General features: G+C 43.1%; 1 protein-coding gene across 1 annotated transcript; it reads right to left on the reverse strand.

Annotated features, from left to right (window-relative positions):
- Positions 1-13,869: 13,869 nt before the first annotated feature.
- C3H1orf68 (chromosome 3 C1orf68 homolog) lies at positions 13,870-14,659 on the reverse strand. Its single transcript, XM_024989832.2, has one exon. The coding sequence runs from the start codon at positions 14,656-14,658 to the stop codon at positions 13,870-13,872; it is 789 nt and encodes a 262-aa protein (XP_024845600.1). The 5' UTR covers position 14,659.
- Between the last annotated feature and the right edge of the window lie 6,578 nt (positions 14,660-21,237).

Genomic DNA, 21,237 nt, shown 5'->3' on the forward strand with positions numbered 1-21,237 from the left:
GACGGTCTTAGAGTCAGACTTAAGCTGGAATCCCTACTTCTCTGTGCCATCTTAAATGAGTTATACTTTTTAAGCTACAGTTTTGTTGTCTACAAAATAGCATCATAGTTCTGCTCATCTGTATAAATAAACTGAAATCTTGCCTGTAAAGCACTAAGCATAGTACCACACATGGCGGGAGCTCAAAAAGTGGTAGCTACTACTATAACTTGGCTTACATAGTGGCTCAGGGGTAAAGAATATGTCTGCCAGTGCGGGAGATGCGGGTTCAATCTTTGGGTCAGGAAGATCCCCTGGAGAAGGAAATGCAACCCACTCCAGTATTCTTGCCTGGGAAATCCCATGGACAGAGGAGCCTGGTGGGCTATAGTCCATGGGGTTGCAAAAGGGTGGGATATGACTTTGTGACTAAACAACAACAGCAACTTCTACAACTACTGTGTGCTCAGTTGCTCAGTCGTGTCCAACCCGGTTGTGCCCTGGCAAGAGGATTCTTGCCACCTGCGAAGCCTATAATAACTACTACTATTGTAGCTAATATGATTAGTTCAATATTTTGGTATTTTTAAAAATAGGTATTAGTCTTCCTAACATGATTTCCTCAGCTTAGTGTTCTATTTTCCTTGTTGGACTCAACAAAGGCAGTAGCTGGAGACAAAGAAGGAAGAAGAAGGAGGATTAGGTGTGTCTCATTCTACACCATTCAGGAAACCCATTCTCTGTGCAAAGTGGTGTACTAGGTAATAGGGAGGATTCAGTGAGATTTGGAAACCACCCTTATCTTCAGAGCTGGACTTTATCTAGAAGGCCCAACAGACAAGCACTCCACCAACTTTAATGTGAGGCAAACAGAGATGATTATAGGCAAGGCTATATTCTCTCTGAAACTAAGGTGTGACTATCTGGAGGCAGAGTCCAAGCAATGCAAATGAACAGAGGTGGAGACAGAAAAGGTAGGTATAAAAATGTAGAGATCTCTATTGATAAGTACAGTGTGTAAGTGAGACACAAAGATTTGCAAATAGGGTGTATCTGGGAGTGAAAATCTTCTATAGAATTAGAGTAATAGTATTATGAAAACAATGGAGAAGAGGTGGCAATATGAAGTGATTTGGGATAAGAGATGAACAACTCTTTGCATTTAACATGATTGCCAGAAGCATTGGGTTTGGAAGTGGGCAAAATGGCTGAAGGGGTTCAAAAGATACAAACTTCCATTTGTAAAACAAATATGTCATGGGGATGTGTGTGTGTATATATATATATATATATATATATATATCTTCTGAGGCACAACACAGTGGTTCAGGCTATAGAGTGAAGTATGCCCCATACACAAAGTATGCATGCACAGAGGCATACACACATACACACCAGTAGAAATGCCACAACGGAGTCCCTACGTGCTGAGCAGATGTCCTGACTTGTAATGGTCACAGAGGATGACAGGTGAAGCATAAGTATGAGATCAGGGGACATCACCCTCCTCCCCACAGGACAGGAAGGCTGCCTCAGACACTAACCACTTCTGGAGTGCTCCTCTCCAGCTGTCCTGTTATGCTGAGAACCTGGGATGACATGGTGAAGGTCTTGACGGGTCTCTTACCCTGAATCTTAGGAGAATCCTATACTTCTTTTCTGACTCATGACCCATTTTCATTTTTCAGTGATTTTGACTTATGACATTCTCCTACACCGCTCTGAGGCTGATAATGGAGCATGAGTTGTACACATTGTGAAATTTACCATATTTCTGGAATCTTCAGAGATTGCCAAGAAGAATTCTTTTTCCTGGCCTTTTCTGAATTAGAACTGAAGTTCAGCTTGGTTTTCTAATACCTTCCTTATATGCCTAATTTTTTAGCCCTTTGTAGGACAACCTCCTTCCCCCTCACTCCCTCCCCATACCCCGCCCGCTGTCAGACAGCCACATTAGTACAGCTCAATCTGCCATTTCCCCATTGCCATTACAGAGGCAGGGGAGTCATTTTATTACAGAGCTTGGCTATAAGTGCCTTTAGTCTTAAAGAAAGCCTCTTGCCCAGAATTCAGGACACTGTTTGCCACATGGGAGATATGATAGGAAAGGGAAAGAAGATGTCATGAATTAGATGAAAGACACAAAATAACCATCAAAGAGGACAGATAGAGAGGGAGGGAACCCAACTGTTGAATGTCCACAGTGGCTCAGATAGTTTATATGTACTATTTAATTTAATTCTCACAATAACACTACAAGGTTGGTAATATTCTTTCTATTTCACAAGCAAAGAAAATTAAGACTTTAAAAAGTTCAATATCTTGTTGATGTTCACTTAACAGTAAAGATTAAAGAAAACGTTGTACTCTAGGAGCATTTGTGTTCTTTCTACTCTACCACACTAGAGGAATCTTCTGTGTAAGCTTTATCTGATATATTTTATCCTATAAAGGGTTTTGTATTCAGATTGTTTGAATTGGGAGGATAGTCATCACTTGACTATTGTAGGGATTTTTTATTACTGATTATTGAATTAAATAATGGAAAAATATCTCATCAATGCCCAGCACACAGTAGATACTCAATGTCTTTTTTTTTTTCCTGCATCTGTGATTAACATCAACAAATATTTTCATAGCTGTGTCATAAGGTGGCCCAAGCATACAAAAATAACCCAAGTGTGTGAAACTGTGTGATCATTTGAAGGTCAAAAGGGTTGGAAATAACTGTGGATCCTTTGTCTTACCTCTACTGGGAAAGTAGCTCAGATCTTTAAAGATGCAGTGATTTCTGATTCCATATCACTTAATGATGTGAAGGATGGAACTTCTGGAAACAAATATCCTCTTTGGGAAACTACGTGATAATCCATGTGTTTAATGCAGCATTTCTGTAAATGCACATCAGTTTAGTTCAGTCCTTCAGTCATGTCCAACTATTTGTGACTCCATGGACTGCAGTACTCCACGCTTCCCTGTCCTTCACCAACTCCTGGAGTTTACTCAAACTCATGTCCATTGAGTCGGTGATGCCATCCAGCCATCTCATCCTCTGTCGTCCCATTCTCCTTCTGCCTTCAATCTTTCCCAGCATCAGGGTCTTTTCCAATGAGTCAGTTCTTCACATCAGGTGGCCAAAGGATTGGGTTTTCAGCTTTGGCATCAGTCCTTCCAATGAATATTCAGGATTGATTTCCTTTAGGAAGGGCTGGTTGGGCCTCCTTGCAGTCCAAGGGACTCTCAAGAGTCTTCTCCAACACCACAGTTCAAAAGCATTAATTCTTTGATGCTCAGCTTTCTTTATAGTCCAACTCTCACATCCATACATGACCACTGGAAAAACCATACCTTTGACTCTACGGACCTTCATTGGCAAAGTAATGTCTCTGCTTTTTAATATGCTGTCTAGGTTGGTCATAACTTTGTTTCCAAGGAGCAAGTATCTTTTAATTTCATGCACATCACACAGTTAAAAATGATATACACATACTCATTGGGTGAAATTTTATAATCAAATTAGTTTAGAATAATGAAGTTTTATAAAGTAAAACTGCTTCTGTAGCAAGAGTTTTCAGATACTTTATGTAAATACAATGGTCATGAGGACCATTACAATGCTATATTTCATAAAATGCTGTTTCCTGGTATATTTAAGTTCTGGAAATCTTTATTTACATTGAATTTTATGGTAATTGTGTTCTGAGGAACAGAATTCATTAATAAAAGACCTGGATCTAACCTTTGAGTTTCAATAATGGTGAGCTATATTACTCAAAAACAAACAACAAAAATGACGTAACACAATCTATATACTTATGTTCACATATGTATATATAATGTAATATAATATATACATATGTACATATACAGTAAGTCCCCTACATGTGCATGCTTAGTCACTCAGTCCTGTCTGACTCTCTGTGACTGCATGGGCTATAGCCTGCCAGGCTCCTCTGTCCATGGACTTTTCCAGGCAAGAATACTGGAGTGGGTAACCATTCCCTTCTCCAAGGGATCCTGACCGAGGGATCAAACCCAGGTCTCCTGTATTGCAGACAGATTCTTTACCATCTGAGCCACCAGGGAAGTGCCAGTCCCCTACATTTGAACCTTTAATTTGCAAAATTTCAAAGATGCCAATATTTGTGTCAGCCCCTGCATGTCAGCTGTACTTTACTACCTTACTTACAGTACTTTTCAAGATACTGTACTGTAAGATTAAAAATGTTTTACTTTTTGTGTTTGTTTTCTATGTACATATTATTTGTGGGAAAAGTATTATGAACTTATTACAGTACAGTACTACATAGCTGCTTGTGTTAGTTAGGTACCTAGGCTAACTTTGTAAGATTTATGAATAAATTGAATTTACAAACATGCTCTTCGAAGGGAACTCAATTGTATGTAGGGAACTTACTCTATATTCCTTAATCACATTTGTGTATATGGGTGCATGCACACACACGTGATTTAGGAATATGAATTACCAGAAAAACTAAAAAGAAAATGAAAGAAAATAGGAATCAAAGAGATTAGCAGAGTAATAAAGCTACTTTCACCCTAAGGATAAAATTAACATATTCAAGATTTTCTTTTGGTGACCCAGCTTTGTGACAAAAATTAGAGACCAGAACCTCTCCTGCCAGGGTGGGAGGTCTCACAGAGGACCCTCCTGGAGCTGCTGGGCTCCCTCAGGGTAAGACTGAGCTGCAAGGACTTGCTGCTGTGCTCCAGGCACCTCCCCTCAGGAACTTTGTTAAGGATGGTCCTAAAACAGGACCCCTCTGGAGCCCTGGAAAAAGCAAACACAAATCATCTCTGGAGGGAGGCACTTACATCATAAGTTTTCAGTTGTTCCAACAACTACATTTACAGATAAGTGATGCTATACTATACCTTCCTTGGCCAAAGTGTTGTCAATCTCTGGCCTAATTTTCATAATAAGATTTCATAGTTTGTTCTCCAAGGTAATTTAAGCATTTTTTATTTGTGTTGTACCTCATTTGCCACATTTATCATTTTACTTTGGTTGTTTAAAATTCTAGCTCAGCCAAAAATCTGGAAACCCCTCAAAGGCAGAGACCATGCCTTCTGCATCTCAGTGACCCAGCACTTAGCACTGTTCCCTCCTCTACCCAGTACCAACAACAGAGACTGTATCCAAGTCTTCCTTCCTGAGGGTATGGAAACTGAAGAGAAGTTGCAGTGTGTGAGTAAGTTAAGTAACTCCTGACATATAAGCCCACCACCTCTGCCTTGGCCTTTCAGAACTACCTTAGTTTCCCCCCAGGCCATAAGTCCCCAGTTGTGGGGATGATGCAAATGCAGGCCTTTAGGTGAGTCATGTTGGGAGGAAGGTTTATTCCAAATGTCTTCTGCAATATGAACAGAACATGAGAATCAAGGGGATCAAGGAACAGAAGGATGAGGAAAGAGAATGACACAAAAAATGGAGGGACCCAAGAAGACAACAGGCTTCCCTGGTGACTCAGATGTGTAAAGAGTCTGCCTGTAATGCAAGAGACCCAGGTTTGATCCCTAGGTTGGGAAGATCTCCTGGAGAAGGAAATTATTCCTTGCCAAAAGTATTCTTGCCTGGAGGATTCCATGGACAGAGGAACCTGGTGGACTGCAGTCTATGGAGTGGCAAAGAGTTGGACATGACCGAGTGACTAACACTCTGCTTTCAAGGGGACAACAGCTGTCATGAAGACAAGAATGAGATCTCTGTGCAAAATACCTGTTTGGAAGTCTGCCTTACCACATACTAGTCATCTTGATTAAGTCCCTTAACCTCTCTGAACACCAGGCTCCTCACTTACTTCATCTGACCAGTAATGATATTGAGGCAGGAGATAGATAATAGATAGGCCCCAGGCTGAGGAGCTGGAGTCCATCCCTTTCCGACAGATACTCTAAAATAGCAGGAGGGAGAAGCTGAACCCTGCCTAGGTAAGAGATAAAAGCCCACATAGTCCTCATTCTTGAAGTCAAGGAGACCTTCCCAACTACTTATGTGCAGAAGGTACCTTTGAGGTCAAAAAGAGAGGGGACACCACCCCATAGTAAGTGATGCCAACCTACCGATAGACTTCTTCACTAGAATCCATCTTGGCTAAGAGATGTGTGTGCATACAGGTGAGGACCCTGAGATATACCAAATATGAATTCAGAACCATACAAAGCAACGTGATTGGCCAAAGGGAACCCAGAAGAAATGCCCCATAAGAGATTCAAATGACCACAAGTGGGCAACTCTCTCTGAGCCCACACGTGTGTCTACCCTTTTTCCTCCTATTAAACACTTGGCTTGTTTCACTATTTTTCTTTATGTGGAAATTCATTTCTACAAAGCTGGTGGGCCAAGGTCTTATCACTAGCCACTGGTCCCTAGTGGTTTAGTGGTGAGGATTCCATACTCATACTGCCATAGCTGAAAGGTTGCTGCTGAATGAAACAAAGATGCCGGGATTCTTGGCCTCCGGAGAAGAATTCAATCTGGGGCCAGAGATGAGCCTTGATCGCTCAGAGCTTTTGTGTAATAAAATTTTATTAAAGTATAAAGGAGATAGAGAAAGCTTCTGACATAGGCATCAGAAGGGGGTAGAAAGAGCACCCCCTTGCTAGTGTTAGTCATGGTGTTATATATTCTCTAATTAGTTATTACAGTGAATCAAAAGAATGTCTGGAGGTTGTAAAGACCTCACTAGACCTACTCCCATAATTTACACCTTAAGATAACAGGATTAGCCAGAAGGTTTTTTCCAGAGGCTATCCTCAAGCAGGAAACATGATTGTTATATAATCCTAAGGAATGTAGAGAGACAAAAAAGTTTGTCCTTTCCTCCTCCTTGAGCATTCCAGACCCCTCTCTCCTTGGGGACCCCTAGACTTCTTATCAACCTGCCTAGGAAATGACTCTCTCTCATAGCCTGACTTCACACTCTGGCTGAAGAACTGAGATCCTGCTTCAAGCTACAGCGGGCAGAGCCCACCTGAGAGCAACATCGCTACTATTTTTAAAACGGCATTTTTAAATGAGTTTGAAGTTGTTTTGTAATTTAAAAAGAGCCAGTACACTAGATTTCGTGTTGCAGTTTTATCATTACAAGTAATATTTAAAGGCAACCCAGAGGGTAAAGGAAGTACAGAGAAAATAGAGGTTGAAGATTAAAGATGCTCTTTGATAGGAAGTAGATTTTCAATATAGTTCTAGAGAGCAGAAGCACCCACTGGTTGAGAACAAGGACTGTGAAGTCAGGCGGGGTTAAAATCTGAGTTAGTGTGACTTTGGCAAGTTATTTCACCCTAGAAGGCTCTCTACCGCTCTGCTAGAAAATGAAGATAAAGATTGTATCTACCTCTTAGGTAATAATGAGAATTAAGTGAGCTTCAATCATTCTTCCAATAAATATGTATTAACTATTTGTCACATGCCAGACATTGTCCCTGGCACTGGTGATACAATGGTGACTAAGATATATTCTGCCTTCAGGTTGCCTCCAATCTATCAGGAAGGCAGCATGATAAACAAATAAATATGTGATACAGTTTGTTGTTGTTCAGTCACCAAGTGGTGTCCAACTCTTCACGACCCCATGGACTGTAGCACACCAGGTTTCCCTGTCCCTCACCAACTCCCAGAGTTTGCCCAAATTCTTTCCATTGAATTGGTGATGCCATCCAAACTTCTCACCTTCTGTCACCCTTTTCTCCTTCTGCTTTCAATCTTTCCCAGCATCAGGGTCTTTTCTAATGAGTCAGCTCTTTGCATCAAGTGGCCAAAATATTGGGGCTTCAGCTTCAGCATGAGTCCTTCCAAAGAGTATTCAGGGTTGGTTTCTTTTAATGTGATACAGTAGTAATAGTAAAATGGTGTAGGAGGAAAAATGAAGCAGAATAGGAATGAAGAGATAGGGCAGGATGCTCCCTGAGTCTGGTGATCAGATATGTGGTATATGGAGTACTTAGCACTGAGAAAGGTTCACTGGACACTAGCCAACATTGAGCTTGACATTTTTCCATCTGAAATCCATAGATGCTATGCCTCTGAGTCTTCTCTCCCATTCCCTGGGTAATCAAAATAGATTCAAACAATAAAAGACATTCCCATAGGACAGATGCATGCCTGAAGAAGGTTCATTAATTCAATGACAAGAATATATTTAGTCCCACCCTACGCTAGGCTCTGGGGAGATCAAGTCAAATAGGAGTTAGTTCCCAGGTCCTGTACAGTCCCCAGTCTAGGAAGTTAAGATAATCAGACTTCCCAATAGAGCATCCTTGTGGCTTGAACACAAGGTTTGACCACTGGGGTCTCTGAGATTATGAATTATTGCCTGCCTTTCTCAGCCCTTTGGAGGTAAACACACTTTCCTGCCCCCTCTCTTTTCCTCTTTGGCCCAGCCCACTCCAGCACCTACTTGTCTCACACAGTCTACTTGCTAATCAGGTCACCAGCAACCATTAGCTGGGTGGAGATGCTTATACCATTGATGAGGAATGACATCTGATTGTGACATTTTTGCCATCCAGCTTCCAACTGAAGACCTGGCCAATGTTCTCCCTTCTCGTCAAACACTGAATACAGGAGAGGACTTCTTCCCAGTTTTTCCAGGGGTTTGGTTCCATGTTGTGGACTTGCTGTTCTCTTTAAATCACTCACAATGAGTCCTTTGTAAATATATTTAAGGGACCAGGAGTCATGGCACATCAAGACTTTTTAAGTTATAAAAAGTAGGTCATGGCAAAATTTCCGATTAACCTAAAAATATCCTGAAACTGAATATTCTGAACTTTTTATTTTATTTTTTGGCTGTGCCCTGGTGCATGTGGGATCCTAGCTCCCCAACTAGGAATTAAACCCATGCCCTTTGCATTGGATGTGCTGAGTTGTAACTACTAGACCACCAAGGAAGTCCCTAGTCTGAACTTTTCTAACCCATCAGTTTTAGAGATGAGAGTGTGAGAATCATGCAGTGAGAAAGTCCCTGTGCTTGGAAGCAAAGGACACCTGATGTTGATACTTGAAGGCATCTCACTCAAGGTACTGCCCAAGTTGTTATTTGATAGCTGTGCAAACTAGACCTGGAGATGGGTAGCTACACAGGGCAGAGTTTGGCCACATCCAGGTAAATTGATGCTACTAGGCAGTTGTTTTAGATTATCTTTTATATGCTTTAAAAATATTAATTTACTTCTTCAGAAAGAAATAAACTTTAATAGAACCAAATCATACCACTTGAAATTTCCCAATAGCTCCTTTTGATTGCTCCACTGACACCATACACGGCAGGACTCACCAGGCCCCTCAGCCCCTTCTGCCTCACTTTTCACTCTCTCCCATTAGCTTCTTACTCTGGTTACTCTCCTTCCTTCTGCAGAAGCCTTATTCAGGCTTTTGCCTCTTCCTGGTGAACTCTTCCCTCAGTTAGTTCAGTTCAGTTCAGTCGCTCAGTCGTGTGCGACTCTTTGCGACCCCATGTATCACAGCACGCCAGGCCCCCCTGTCCATCACCAACTCCTGGAGTTCACTCAGACTCACGTCCATCGAATCAGTGATGCCATCCAGCCATCTCATCCTCTGTTGTCTCCTTCTCCTCCTGCCCCCAACCCCTCCAAGCATCAGAGTCTTTTCCAATGAGTCAACTCTTTGCATGAGGTGGCCAAAGTACTGGAGTTTCAGCTTTAGCATCATTCCTTCCAAAGAAATCCCAGGGCTGATCTCCTTCAGAATGGACTGGTTGCATCTCCTTGTGGTCCAAGGGACTCTCAAGAGTCTTCTCCAACACCACGGTTCCAAAGCATTAATTCTTCAGTGCTCAGCTTTCTTCACAGTCCAACTCTCACATCATGACCACTGGAAAAACCATAGCCTTGACTAGACGGACCTTTGTTGGCAAAGTAATGTCTCTGCTTTACAACATGCTATCTAGGTTAGTCATAACTTTCCTTCCAAGGAGTAAGCATCTTTTAATTTCATGGCTGCAGTCACCATCTGCAGAGTCTTCCCTCACTGCTCTATAATTAGCTCTACTCAACCTTGAGATCAAGCTGTACTTTCTCAGAGAAATCTTTTCTGATCACCCTGACCAAGTAAAATCTGCATATTATATATGCTGACAGGACACTTGGCCCTCCTTCTTCATAGCTGTGCATTTCTTCATTTATTTATTGGATTTCTGATTGCTTATTCTTTCTCTCTGTTGCAAACCCCTACATAGTAGAGATGGTGCCTGAAACAAAACTGATGTTCAATAACTATTTATGAGATGATGAATGAAAATCAGATGTAAAAGTCATTTCTAGACCTTCCAGACTGGCCAGGTTCATGAGAGCTACTCAACTTCTGGTCTCTGGTCTCATGAGATCAATGCAAGAGGGGGTGTCCATGGCCATGTGTTGGTGTTCATTGGGAACTCCTCCTGGGTACTTGCCCTGGATGCCTTGAAAGCCTTGATTTTATCATTTGCAGCTTTTCTTTACATGATCTTTTCTACACAGCCATCTAACACATAACACCTTCAGCCCTCCTAAAGGTTCTGGAGTTCTAAGAAGATATTTCTGTTCTACTCCATTTTATGCCTCCAAATTTAGCCCCATGTTTCATGGGGATTTGATTTTTGTTTACTTGTTTTCAGCATGAGCTTCATCTTTCTGAGATCTAGGGCGTGGTTATACAGGCATGTTCACTGTGTAATACGCTTATGATTTGTGTACTTCTCTGTGTGTTATATTTCCATTTAAAACTTTAAAACATCTTTATTAAGACCTTAATAGCAGAGACAGACTGAGAGAGACAGAGAGAGCCTAAAATATATATCATAAGGGGAAAAAGAGGATGGTTAACTAAATCACCAGCCACAATGTTAGAAAACAAACAACAAAAAGTAATGGTAAGATACAATTGTATGCAGTAACCAAAATTGATGTTCAATATTTATTTATTAAATAAAACTAGGTAATCATAGAGTAATATACACATATTGTGATTCTATATAATAGAAGAAAATCTTTTAAACAGATAATAGAGATTTATTAATACATGTATTTCTCCCTGCCTTTCCTTTGACTGATATTCCTCACCAAAGAGAAATATATTTGCCTTTTAAGCTTTGTGATCCCTTCTATCTTATTTATACAAGATCAATAGGATAGGCCAGAGAAAGAGTTACAACATCTGGAGAGAAAAGGAGAGGATTTTGCTCCTGGTCACTCCCTCTGAAATGAAGAATCCCGGAACTGGGCACAAGACAGAGAAAACTAACAAAGGAACCAAAGAGACCGGGGTTATACAGCTAGGACCAGACTTGAGTCAGGTCATGGAGGGGAGACGAGGAGAAAAGGGGGAGAGAGATAAAAGAAGCCATAATTTCTGGGTGTTGTAGAGCATTTAGCAGTGCCTAGTGAGAATATTCTGAGCAGCTGTAGAATATGGGACAATTGAAGAGGAGAGAAAAATGGGGATTTTAGAAGTAAGTTGTGGATTATGAAATAGATTGCCTACAATATTTTACAGCAGGGAAATCAAATGAGTCAATCCTAAAGGAAATCAACCCTGAATATTCATTGGAAGGGCTAATGCTGAAGCTGAAACTCCAGTACTTTGGTGACCTGATGCAAAGAGCCAATTCATTAGAAAAGACCCTGATGCTGGGAAAGATTGAAGGCAGGATGAGAAGGGATGGCAGAGGATGAGATGGTTGGATGGCATCACCAATTCCATGGACATGAGTTTGAGTAAGCTCCAGGAGTTGGTGAAGGACAAGGAAGGCTGGTGTGCTGCAGTCCATGGTTTGCAAAGAGTCAGACACAACTGAGTAACTGAACAACAACAGTATTTACAAGAGTATTTTTTAGATACATCAATGCTGGATGGAGTTTTGGGGGGTGCCATTCTCACAGAAACTAGGCCACAGGGAACTCCAGGAGTTTTTCAGCTGTGTGTGGTTGATATATAACCAAAAGGCTTAAATGGATATAATCCAAACTCAGCATGGACACCCTGGAAAAGGGTGTAGAACTAGACGTCTAAAGATAATGTTTCATTTTTATCTGTATGTGTCTGTTAAAATTTTTACATAGCTCATGCAACTTAGTGATTTTTAAACAACAAATGTAAAAAAGCATTATAGCATGTGTGCTTGGTCATATCTGACTCTTTTGCAACCCCGTGGGCTATAGCCTGCCAGGCTCTTCTGTCCATGGGATTTCCCAGGCAAGAATACTGGAATGGGATGCCATTTCCTTCTCCAGGAGAACTTCTTGACTCAGGGATCAGACCCATATCTCTTGCATCTTCTGCATTGCCAGGCAGATTCTTTACCAACTTTGCCACCTGGGGGAAAAGCATTAGATGCTTCTGTCAGTTGCAGAACAAGCTACACTCTGACCTCCCATACTGAGGTGCCACACGGTGGTACATGAGGAAATCATGGTCTTGGACAAGACTGCTCCCAGCTCTGAGCAGGTGTCCAGTGACTGGGCTGCAAGTTGATAGCATTTGAGTAGAGGGATGGAGTATGATTGTGGAGCCACGGGTGATTTCAATGTGTAAAGGCAGCACAGGAGTCCAGACAACTTTCTGTCCCAGGGTGACTCAAAAGAGATTGCTTAGAAACAAACACAAAATTCTCTGTTCTTGTAAAAGCATCCATTTATACATTCACCAAACACGTCTCCAGGGCTCATGCACCAGGCCTTGCAGGGTTGCTTTGAACATCACTTACCCCTCTACCTCTTCTTTTAATGTGTGTGTTTATAGTCTCTAGTTACTAAAAAATAATTTACCCCAAGCCCTCCAGAGTTAGCAAAGCCACGGAGAAAAAGGTGCTAATGAGGAAGTGTGCCTGGCCTTGGGACCCAAATGATTGTCCATGAGGCTTATCTTCCTCTCTGAAACCTCCCACTCACTACCTGGGCTGTCTTTCCAGGGCTGACAGGGAGAATGCCTACCTGCTTCAGGGCAGCTTTAGCTTCTTCTTTCAACTCTTTACTCTATGGTGTCAGGAGGGCAAGCTTATCAGATGAGAAAACATAAATCATAAAACCCACCATGAATTCAAGTCCACTCATACAGCAGCTGGGACATAACTGTGATGCTCCTGGGAAGATCTGATTCCACACTCCCTCCATTCAGGATGACAAACTCTGAGTTTACATACAGTGGTCATGCTACCAGGACAGACTCATCAAGGCCATACCCTCTCCTCAGATTGATCAGAGGGCAAAAGAGAGGTGTCCTTTAGCCCCAAAATCTTCCGCCCAGATCCTGATAACATGCGTGCTGCTAAGTTGCTTCAGTCGTGTCCAACTCTTTATGACCCTATGGACCGTAGCCCTCCAGGCTCCTCTGTCCATGGGATTCTCCAGGCAAGAATACTGGAGTGGGTTGCCATGCCCTTTCTCCAGGGAATCTTCCCAACAGAGGGATCAAGCCTGCGTCTCTTACATCTCCTGCATTAGCAGGCAGGTTCTTAACCACTAGCATCACATGGGAAGCTTTTAACTTGCATAGGGAAGTTTATTCCCAGTATTCTAGGAGGCAAAAGGGTCCCCAGATGGGGGTACCAGCTCAGCCTGCTTGTTCATGTTCTGCAGATGTTTCCTCTTGTTGAGAAACAAGAGTAGAGTGGGGAAGGTAAATGAGTTTCTGATAGAAAAGTGTAAATATGAACCAAATAAACAGGAAGTCACTGTGAACTGCATTCAAAGCTTTATTCTTGCCAGAGTTTGGGAGTTGCGCTAACTCTGGTAGGCTGCCTTAATAACGAAGCAAGGTAGGGAGGTGAAGCAATGAGATTTGAATACAGGGAGGGGAGCAGAAGCTGAGGAGTCTCCCAGAAGGTAGAGCAGGGTGGTAAGTTCTGGAGCAGAGCTGTTCTTCTGTATTTAACAGTCGCAGTCATCGTCGCAATCACAGCATGCAGGACCTCGGGACCTCATGGGAATAATTCCTAGACAACAGCACCCAGAGCCGCAGCACCCAGAGCTGCAGCACCCAGAGCTGCAGCACCCAGAGCCACAGCATCCGGAATCCTCACAGCAGCCAGACGATCCTGAGTTGCAGTCCTGGGGTCGTTGGATCCAGCGTCTCAGAGGACTCACCCCGAAGGTCCGGGGAGCCAGACAGCAGTAGCTGGTGGAACAGGGAGCAGAGCATGGATCAGGGACACAACATGAGGTGACTGAGCCTCTTACAGGAGCCTGAGTGTAGTAAGTTTGGGAAGGAGCAGGGGTCTGAACATAGTATGTCTGGGTCTGGCAAGGGGCTGGGGCTTTCCCATAGGTCGTCTGGCATGGAGCAGGGCACTTCACAAACGTCTGGCAAGGAGCTGGGTATTTCACGTAGGTCGTTTGGCTTGGAGCTGGGCACTTCACTAGGGTCTGGCAAGGAGTTACACAGTTCACAAAAGTCTTCGTCTGGAATGGAACTGGGCATTTAGCATAGTTTTGAGTTGGACACGGAGGTGGACATTTCATGTAGGTCTGAGTCAGACATGGACCTGGGCATTTCACAAAGGTTTGAGTTGGACATGGAGGTGAGCATTTCACGAAGGTTTGAGTCGGACATGGAGGTGGGCATTTTACAGAAGTACATTTGGTACTCTGCACAACTCCCAATCCTGAACCTTTCACGCAAGATGGAGGGAATTCTGGCTGTTTCTGCTGGTCACACATCTTTCTGTGGCTTTGCAAAATCTGAAAAGAAAATTCTCATTAGATCTAAGAAGGCTTCCAAGGAAACTTGCAGGTTCCCCTTTGGATAAAGTGGCCTGTAAGCAGTAGCCTTTTTGAGAAGGTCATAAGCACCAAGATCTGGCTTTAGGACAGACTCAGAGTCAGGGATACTAGGCTCAGCTCTTGTGACTTTATCTGAGATGGTTGCCTTTGCACAAGTGGCTGCTCACCTGTGGGACTCTGTTTCCATAATGTAAAATGAAGAGGAGGAGTTTGATAGAGAGATCTCCATGTTTCTACCCAACTCTTCAGGCAACTCGTTTCACCCACTCTAGCATCTGCATTATGAATTCTCCTGGGGAAATTGTCATTTCCCAGCTGATTTCCCCTCCTCACCAACTCTCCCACAAGAGGCTTCTCTTCTTCCTCCTTCCTGGTCAGACGGGGCCCAGGGATTCCATTCACCTCACCAGAAGCTGAATCAACCTGAGTCTCAAGCTGATCCCAACAGAGGTAGGACAAATTTGAATAAGTTTCCACCTTTTGCTCTTTGGATCAGCGGTACTATCCTTGCACCTCATTAGTGGACCCAAGGATGGCACAACTGAACTCAGAGAGGGAGAGGGTGGTGACCCAATTCTCTACAAAACCCTCTCACACAGAACGAGTAGCTGGTCCTCTCCTCTCACACTCCAGACTCTGAGCTTCCAGCCAGTGACTGCCCTTTGTGTCTCATCCTGACCACCCTCATCCCAAGAGCCAAGTGTCACCAAGGCTCTCCTTCTTTCTGTGTCACTGTCCCAGGCATAGACTTACCCTCTTTGCTGATCAAGCAGGACTGGAAGAAGCCAGTGATCTGAGGAACTGGCAGTTGGGGACACCTTTTATAGGGTAGCAATGAGGCAATTTAATGGCATCTGAGTGAAGCATGAGATCACGAGGACAAGGGCCGGCATTGCATTGGCAAGATTCCTCCCCAGTATGCTTGGCCCATCATCAGAGGCAGGGCATGTCTCTGCTTGACACTGAATTTTCCTGAACACAAGATAAATGATTCCTATCACTTTCTTCATGAAACTAGTCAGTCTTCTTCTTCTAAGAGTTATGAGAGATGAGATGCCTGGAAGAGCTGCCACTATGGAATGATTTCTATGTAACGTGAGCCTTCAAGGACTTGTTCAAGATGTAGAGTCTCAATTCTTCACACATTGTACTAAAAGCTACACAGAATCTTCCCAGCCTAAGTGATGTGTTCTTTCTGAGGGCTCCCATAGTGCTTCCTGCTGGCCTGAGTTGTTGGACCCAAAGAGTTTGGCCCTGTGGTCTCTGCCTCAGTGTGGCAGCAAAGCCCCCCAAGAAATGGCTTGTTCTGGACTGGAAGCTTATTCTAAGTTTCTTTGGGAAACTGGATGTGTATTTGATGATCCCAGGCCCCAGGCTCTCTATCTAGGCTGCCTCTTCTCTCCTCCTCATGCCCTATAAACTCCCTCATCCTAGCCTTCCTGGACTTCACTATCAGGTCTAGATCCACAAGGACCTAGAACAGGGGAAATTTAATTGAATGCTTTTTATGTGCCATACAGTTCACAATACATGTTCACTTATAGATGGTCCTGTAACTGAGGCCCCAAAAGATTAAGGAAGTTACTCCTTGTCACAAAGCAAGAGTTCAAATGTAGGCAGTCTGCTTTCATAAGCCATGGTCTTTATCTCTACAACATGTTGCCTTTTATTTCTGGATATAATATACTCCCTGAATCTCTAAAAGCCCAGATGGCACTAGTGGTAAAGAACCCACCTGCCAATGCAGGAGACATAAGAGATGCAGATTTGATCCTTCGGTTGGGAAGATCCCCTGGAGGAGAGCACGGCAACCCAGTCCAGTATTCTTGTCTAGAGAATCTTATGGACAGAGGAGCTTGGCAGGCTGCAGTCCATAGGGTCACAAAGTGAAACAACTTAGCACAAGCATCTGAATCTCCACCTCCATTCCCTTCCCAGTATAGTAGATATAGGGAGAGAAATGGGAATATATGTATTAGGCACTTATGTTGTTAATGTACTCAATGTACTGCTGTCCTGGCTTCTTCACCTGTGTTAATTCATTTGATCTTCACAATAACCCTTAAACATAGGCTATGTTAGCCTTATCTTTTAATATTTATTTATTTGGCTGCATGGAGCTTTAGTTGAATCATGCAGGATCTTTCATGGGCTCCAGAGTGCATGGGTTCAGTAGTTGCAGTGAGCAGGCTTAGTTGCCCTGCAGCATGTGGGAATCTTAGTTCCCCAGCCAGGGATTGAACCCACATCCCCTGCATTGGAAGATGGATCCTTAACTACCTGGGAAGTTCCCCTGCCCTATTTTTAAAGAAGAATCTAAGATCCAAGGCTAACCACTTCCCCAAGGTCATGCCATTGGTAGGCAACGGAGCATCACTTGAATCCAAGCATGTTTAGTTTCAGAGTCACACTCTTCCCACCAGGCCATGCTAGGTTGCCCAATGTAGATTATCTTATTCCTGAGACTAGCACTGGTTCCAAACTGCCACTTCCCTAGATCAGCCAGTCCAGGTCCCACCATGGGCCCTGAGGCCTCTAGGGTAAGAGGTGCTCCTGCATTTGTCCATTAAGGACCCTCAATTTCCCCAATATCTGTAAGCTCATCAACACCCAGGCCTGATATTGTACAAACAGAAGAGGAAACAGATGATGTTTTATTGAGGCCAGGTACTTCACAAGGGATAACTCATCAAATTTAGTCCCTACAACAACGTGTCTTAAATAAGTAAACAAACTTGCTCAAGCTCCCATAGCTAGAAGTAGTAGATGTAGAACCCAGGTTTATATTTGAACCTGAGTTTATATTTCAATTTTTTTCCTACCACAACAAATTGTTCCTACCACAGCAAATATTTCAAGTGTTAAAATCCAAAATGCTTTATAACCATTTCTTTAAGCCACTCAACAGACACATTCATAAAGCCCACTATCTTGTACATAAGATGGGACAGCCCCACTCTATAAGGAAGAAAACACTCTAGAAGTACAGCTATTTGAAGGCATTTTAGAGAGACATTTCCAGGTACAAGTAGAACTCAGCCCTGGTTCTGATTCTGCCACTGCCCTGAAGTGTGATTCCACTGTGCCCTCCATCTCTGGACCTTTCCTTCTTCCACTCTGAAATGAAGAGCTAGATGAGGTCCCTTCTGGCTATGATATCCTGTGACTATAAGGGCTTGTTCTAGAAAGGAAATATATCCACATCCTAGTGGTCCATGGAGTAATTCCCACTGGACTATAATTCCCATGTGTTGGAAACTGTGGACATGTTCCCTGTATGTCACCTGCCTCTAGCACTGGACATGGGGAACTCTGACCAGATGAGTGAATGAATGAATGGGGATGCTTTGCATGGACAGTGCAGTTTCTATCACCTCCTCCCTCTGTGCAGTGAGAGCCCATCCTGCTGTTAACCAGTCTTTCCATCTCATGTCATCTGTGAGTTCTGATTGGCAAACATCCTGCTCTGTGGGGTCAGACTCTACTAATGGGCTTGACATGTTCAGGTAGCACTGACATCCCTGGTGAGAGATACTGCTTCCAGGTGCCACAGGTGGGTGGGTTGTGCCCCACATATTCTATAGGCTGGAAAGGCAAGGCAGAGTTGTCAGATGACTGATGTAAGTGCCAGGATGAGTCAGAGGGCTATCCCTACAAGGCCCTGTTTATCTCTTTAGATACAAACTCATAGAATCAGAGACTGTGGATTCATGCAATAATAGTCCAATAAACTCACAGTGTAATAGGTAGAGAGAATTGTGAATTCACAGAATAACAGAATCACAGATTCAGAATCCTGGCATCTCTGAGGTGCAGAGGACTAACACAAGTCATGGGGCTGGTCTTCGCCATAAACTGGGTCAGTACCTGCGTCATCATCATCTGGCTTAGCTGTTCTTCTTAGGAAGATCTTCTGGTCTTTAGCATTCTCTGCAGTCCCAGTGGTTAGCTCATTTCAGGATTTACCACCTGGAGAATCAGCTAATGTATGCTAGGTTATCTCTAGAGTTCTTTACAGCATTAGCTGTATGTGTTGTAAGGTGTTTGAAATTGTGCCCCTGAGTGTGTGAACAAAACCAAGATTTCAACCCCAACCAGGAAATCAGAGGGGGAAGTACCCAAGTTGATATGTTGTTCTCTGAGGACAGGGCCTGGATCTCCCCTCTTCTTGCAAGCTTTCTTTGATCAGAGTCTGTGGATGCTCTGAAGGTAAAAATCTGAGTCCTTCCTTTTCTGTGGCAAGAGGAAGTGAGAAGCCACCTCCCAGTAGGTGGAGGGCACAGGAACCTTGATGTCCAGTGAAAAATGTCACTTCTGTGTCTGAGAAGACAGTATGAGGGTCCCCTCCATTAGATCCTGTGTCTGCATGAGTCTCTGTTCCAGACTCAGCTCTAAGATCCTCTCCATCATTATTTCAGTGACAACTGGGGGTTCCCCCTAGATGACTGGGAGAATATTGTAGAATCATGGAATGGAGGGCTAGTGAGGACATTTACAGGCATGGAGTTAACCCCCTATATTGTAAGTGAGGCCTGCACAGAAGGAAAGAAACTTACTCAAGGCCACACAGCCAAGGTAAGAGAAGATCCTAGTCAGGAATTTCTGAATCCCACCTAGGGCACATTCTAGTATGTGGCCACTGAGCAGGCCTGTTAAGGAAGCATCGTCACCTGCCCTCTTTCTTGCCTCCCTCCCTGCCCCCAAAGCCACCAAGGCTATCACGAGAGAAACCAATACAAGTCCCCTAAGAAGCACCCTTTACAGAACCAAAAGTGTTTTCACATACATGAGGGAGGGTCACCCAGGATTCCCACTGTGTAAGCCTATGGGTTGTTAAAAGATGAAAACCCCAGCCCACATGTCTCAGAGCCCCATGGGCCATATCTTGGCCAAGGACACAGGGCAAGACAGCACCAGAGCCATTTGTTGCAAGGCCAGGAAACATTGGTGCCCAATTATTTCTCTTTCTCATGGAATGGCCCCCTGGGGATTGTTTCCTTGAACTTCTGCCAGTCCTTCTCTAATCCACTTATTCTTATATGAGACACACCAAGTAACTAGTCCCTCAGATTTACTACCACTTTATAGAGCTGTTTTGTTGCACTTTGGTCTTAAATATACCTTTCTGTAATTTTAAATAAAAACTGCCTCACATTGGTATTTCAGGATGCCAAGGAATGCAGAGAAGCTCCATGTTCCCTCAGTATATCCCTGCAGTTAGACTCCAGGGGATTGTGTTCTCTCTTGAACCCCTCCCTGTCAACCATTTCATTGGTGCTTCCAGTGCAAATAACGTGTTTATCCCAACACTTCCAAGACCTCCATACAAAAGGCCAACTGCAATCCTATGAATGTATGCCTTGTCAGAGTCCCCATTTCTTGTCACAGCTCTGCCAATCCTTAGTTGCATGATCTTAGGTAACTTGCTGAACTCTCTGAATCTCATTCTCTTCAATCTTCAAAATGGAGACATTAATGATAAGATCATGTAGTTCTTCTGCTGAAAACATTCTAGTGATTTCCCATTCTGTTCTTGGTAAAAGCCCAAGTCCTTATAATCGCTTTCTTTATCTTTTTTTTTTTTGCACATTTGGAAATTTTTATTTTTAAAAAACCAATTTATTTAATTGAAGGCTAATTACTTTACAATATTGTAGTGGCTTTTTGCCATACATTAACATGAATCAGCCATGGGTGTACATGTGTTCCCCATCCTGAATCCCCCTCTTACCTCCCTCCCCATCCCATCCCTCAGGGTCAACCTAGTATACCAGCCCTGAGCACTCTATCTCATGCATCAAACCTGGACTGGTGATCTACTTCACATATGGTAGTATATATGTTTCAATGCTATTCTCTCAAATCATCCCACCCTTGCCTTCTCCAACAGAGAAGATGTTCTTTACATCTGTGTTTCTTTTGCTGTCTCGCATATAGGGTCATCATTACCATCTTTCTAAATTATATATATATATATATACACACACTGTATTTGTGTTTTTCTTTCCGACTTACTTCACTCTGTACAATAGGCTCCAGTTTCATCTACCTCATTAGAACTGATTCAAATGCATTCTTTTTAATAGCTGAGTAATATCCCATTGGTTATATGTACCACAGCTTTCTTATCCATTAGTCTGCCAGTGGACATCTAGTCGCTTCCATATCCTGGCTACTGTAAACAGTGCTGTGATGAACATTGGGATACACGTGTCTCTTTCAATTCTGGTTTCCTTGGTGTGTATGCCCAGCAGAGGGATTGCTGGGTCATATGGCAGTTCTATTTCCAGTTTTTTAAGGAATTTCCACACTGTTCTCCATATTAGCTGTACTAGTTTTCATTCCAACCAACAGTGTAAGAGGGTTCCCTTTTCTCTGCACCCTCTCCAGCATTTATTGTTTGTAGACTTTTTTATAGCAGCCATTTTGACCAGCATGAAATGGTACCTTATTGTGGTTTTGATTTTCATTTCTCTGATAATAAGAAATGCTGGGCTAGAGGAAGCACAAGCTGGA

The sequence above is a fragment of the Bos taurus genome, chromosome 3 (genome assembly GCF_002263795.3).
Source record: "Bos taurus isolate L1 Dominette 01449 registration number 42190680 breed Hereford chromosome 3, ARS-UCD2.0, whole genome shotgun sequence".
NCBI lineage: Eukaryota > Metazoa > Chordata > Mammalia > Artiodactyla > Bovidae > Bos > Bos taurus.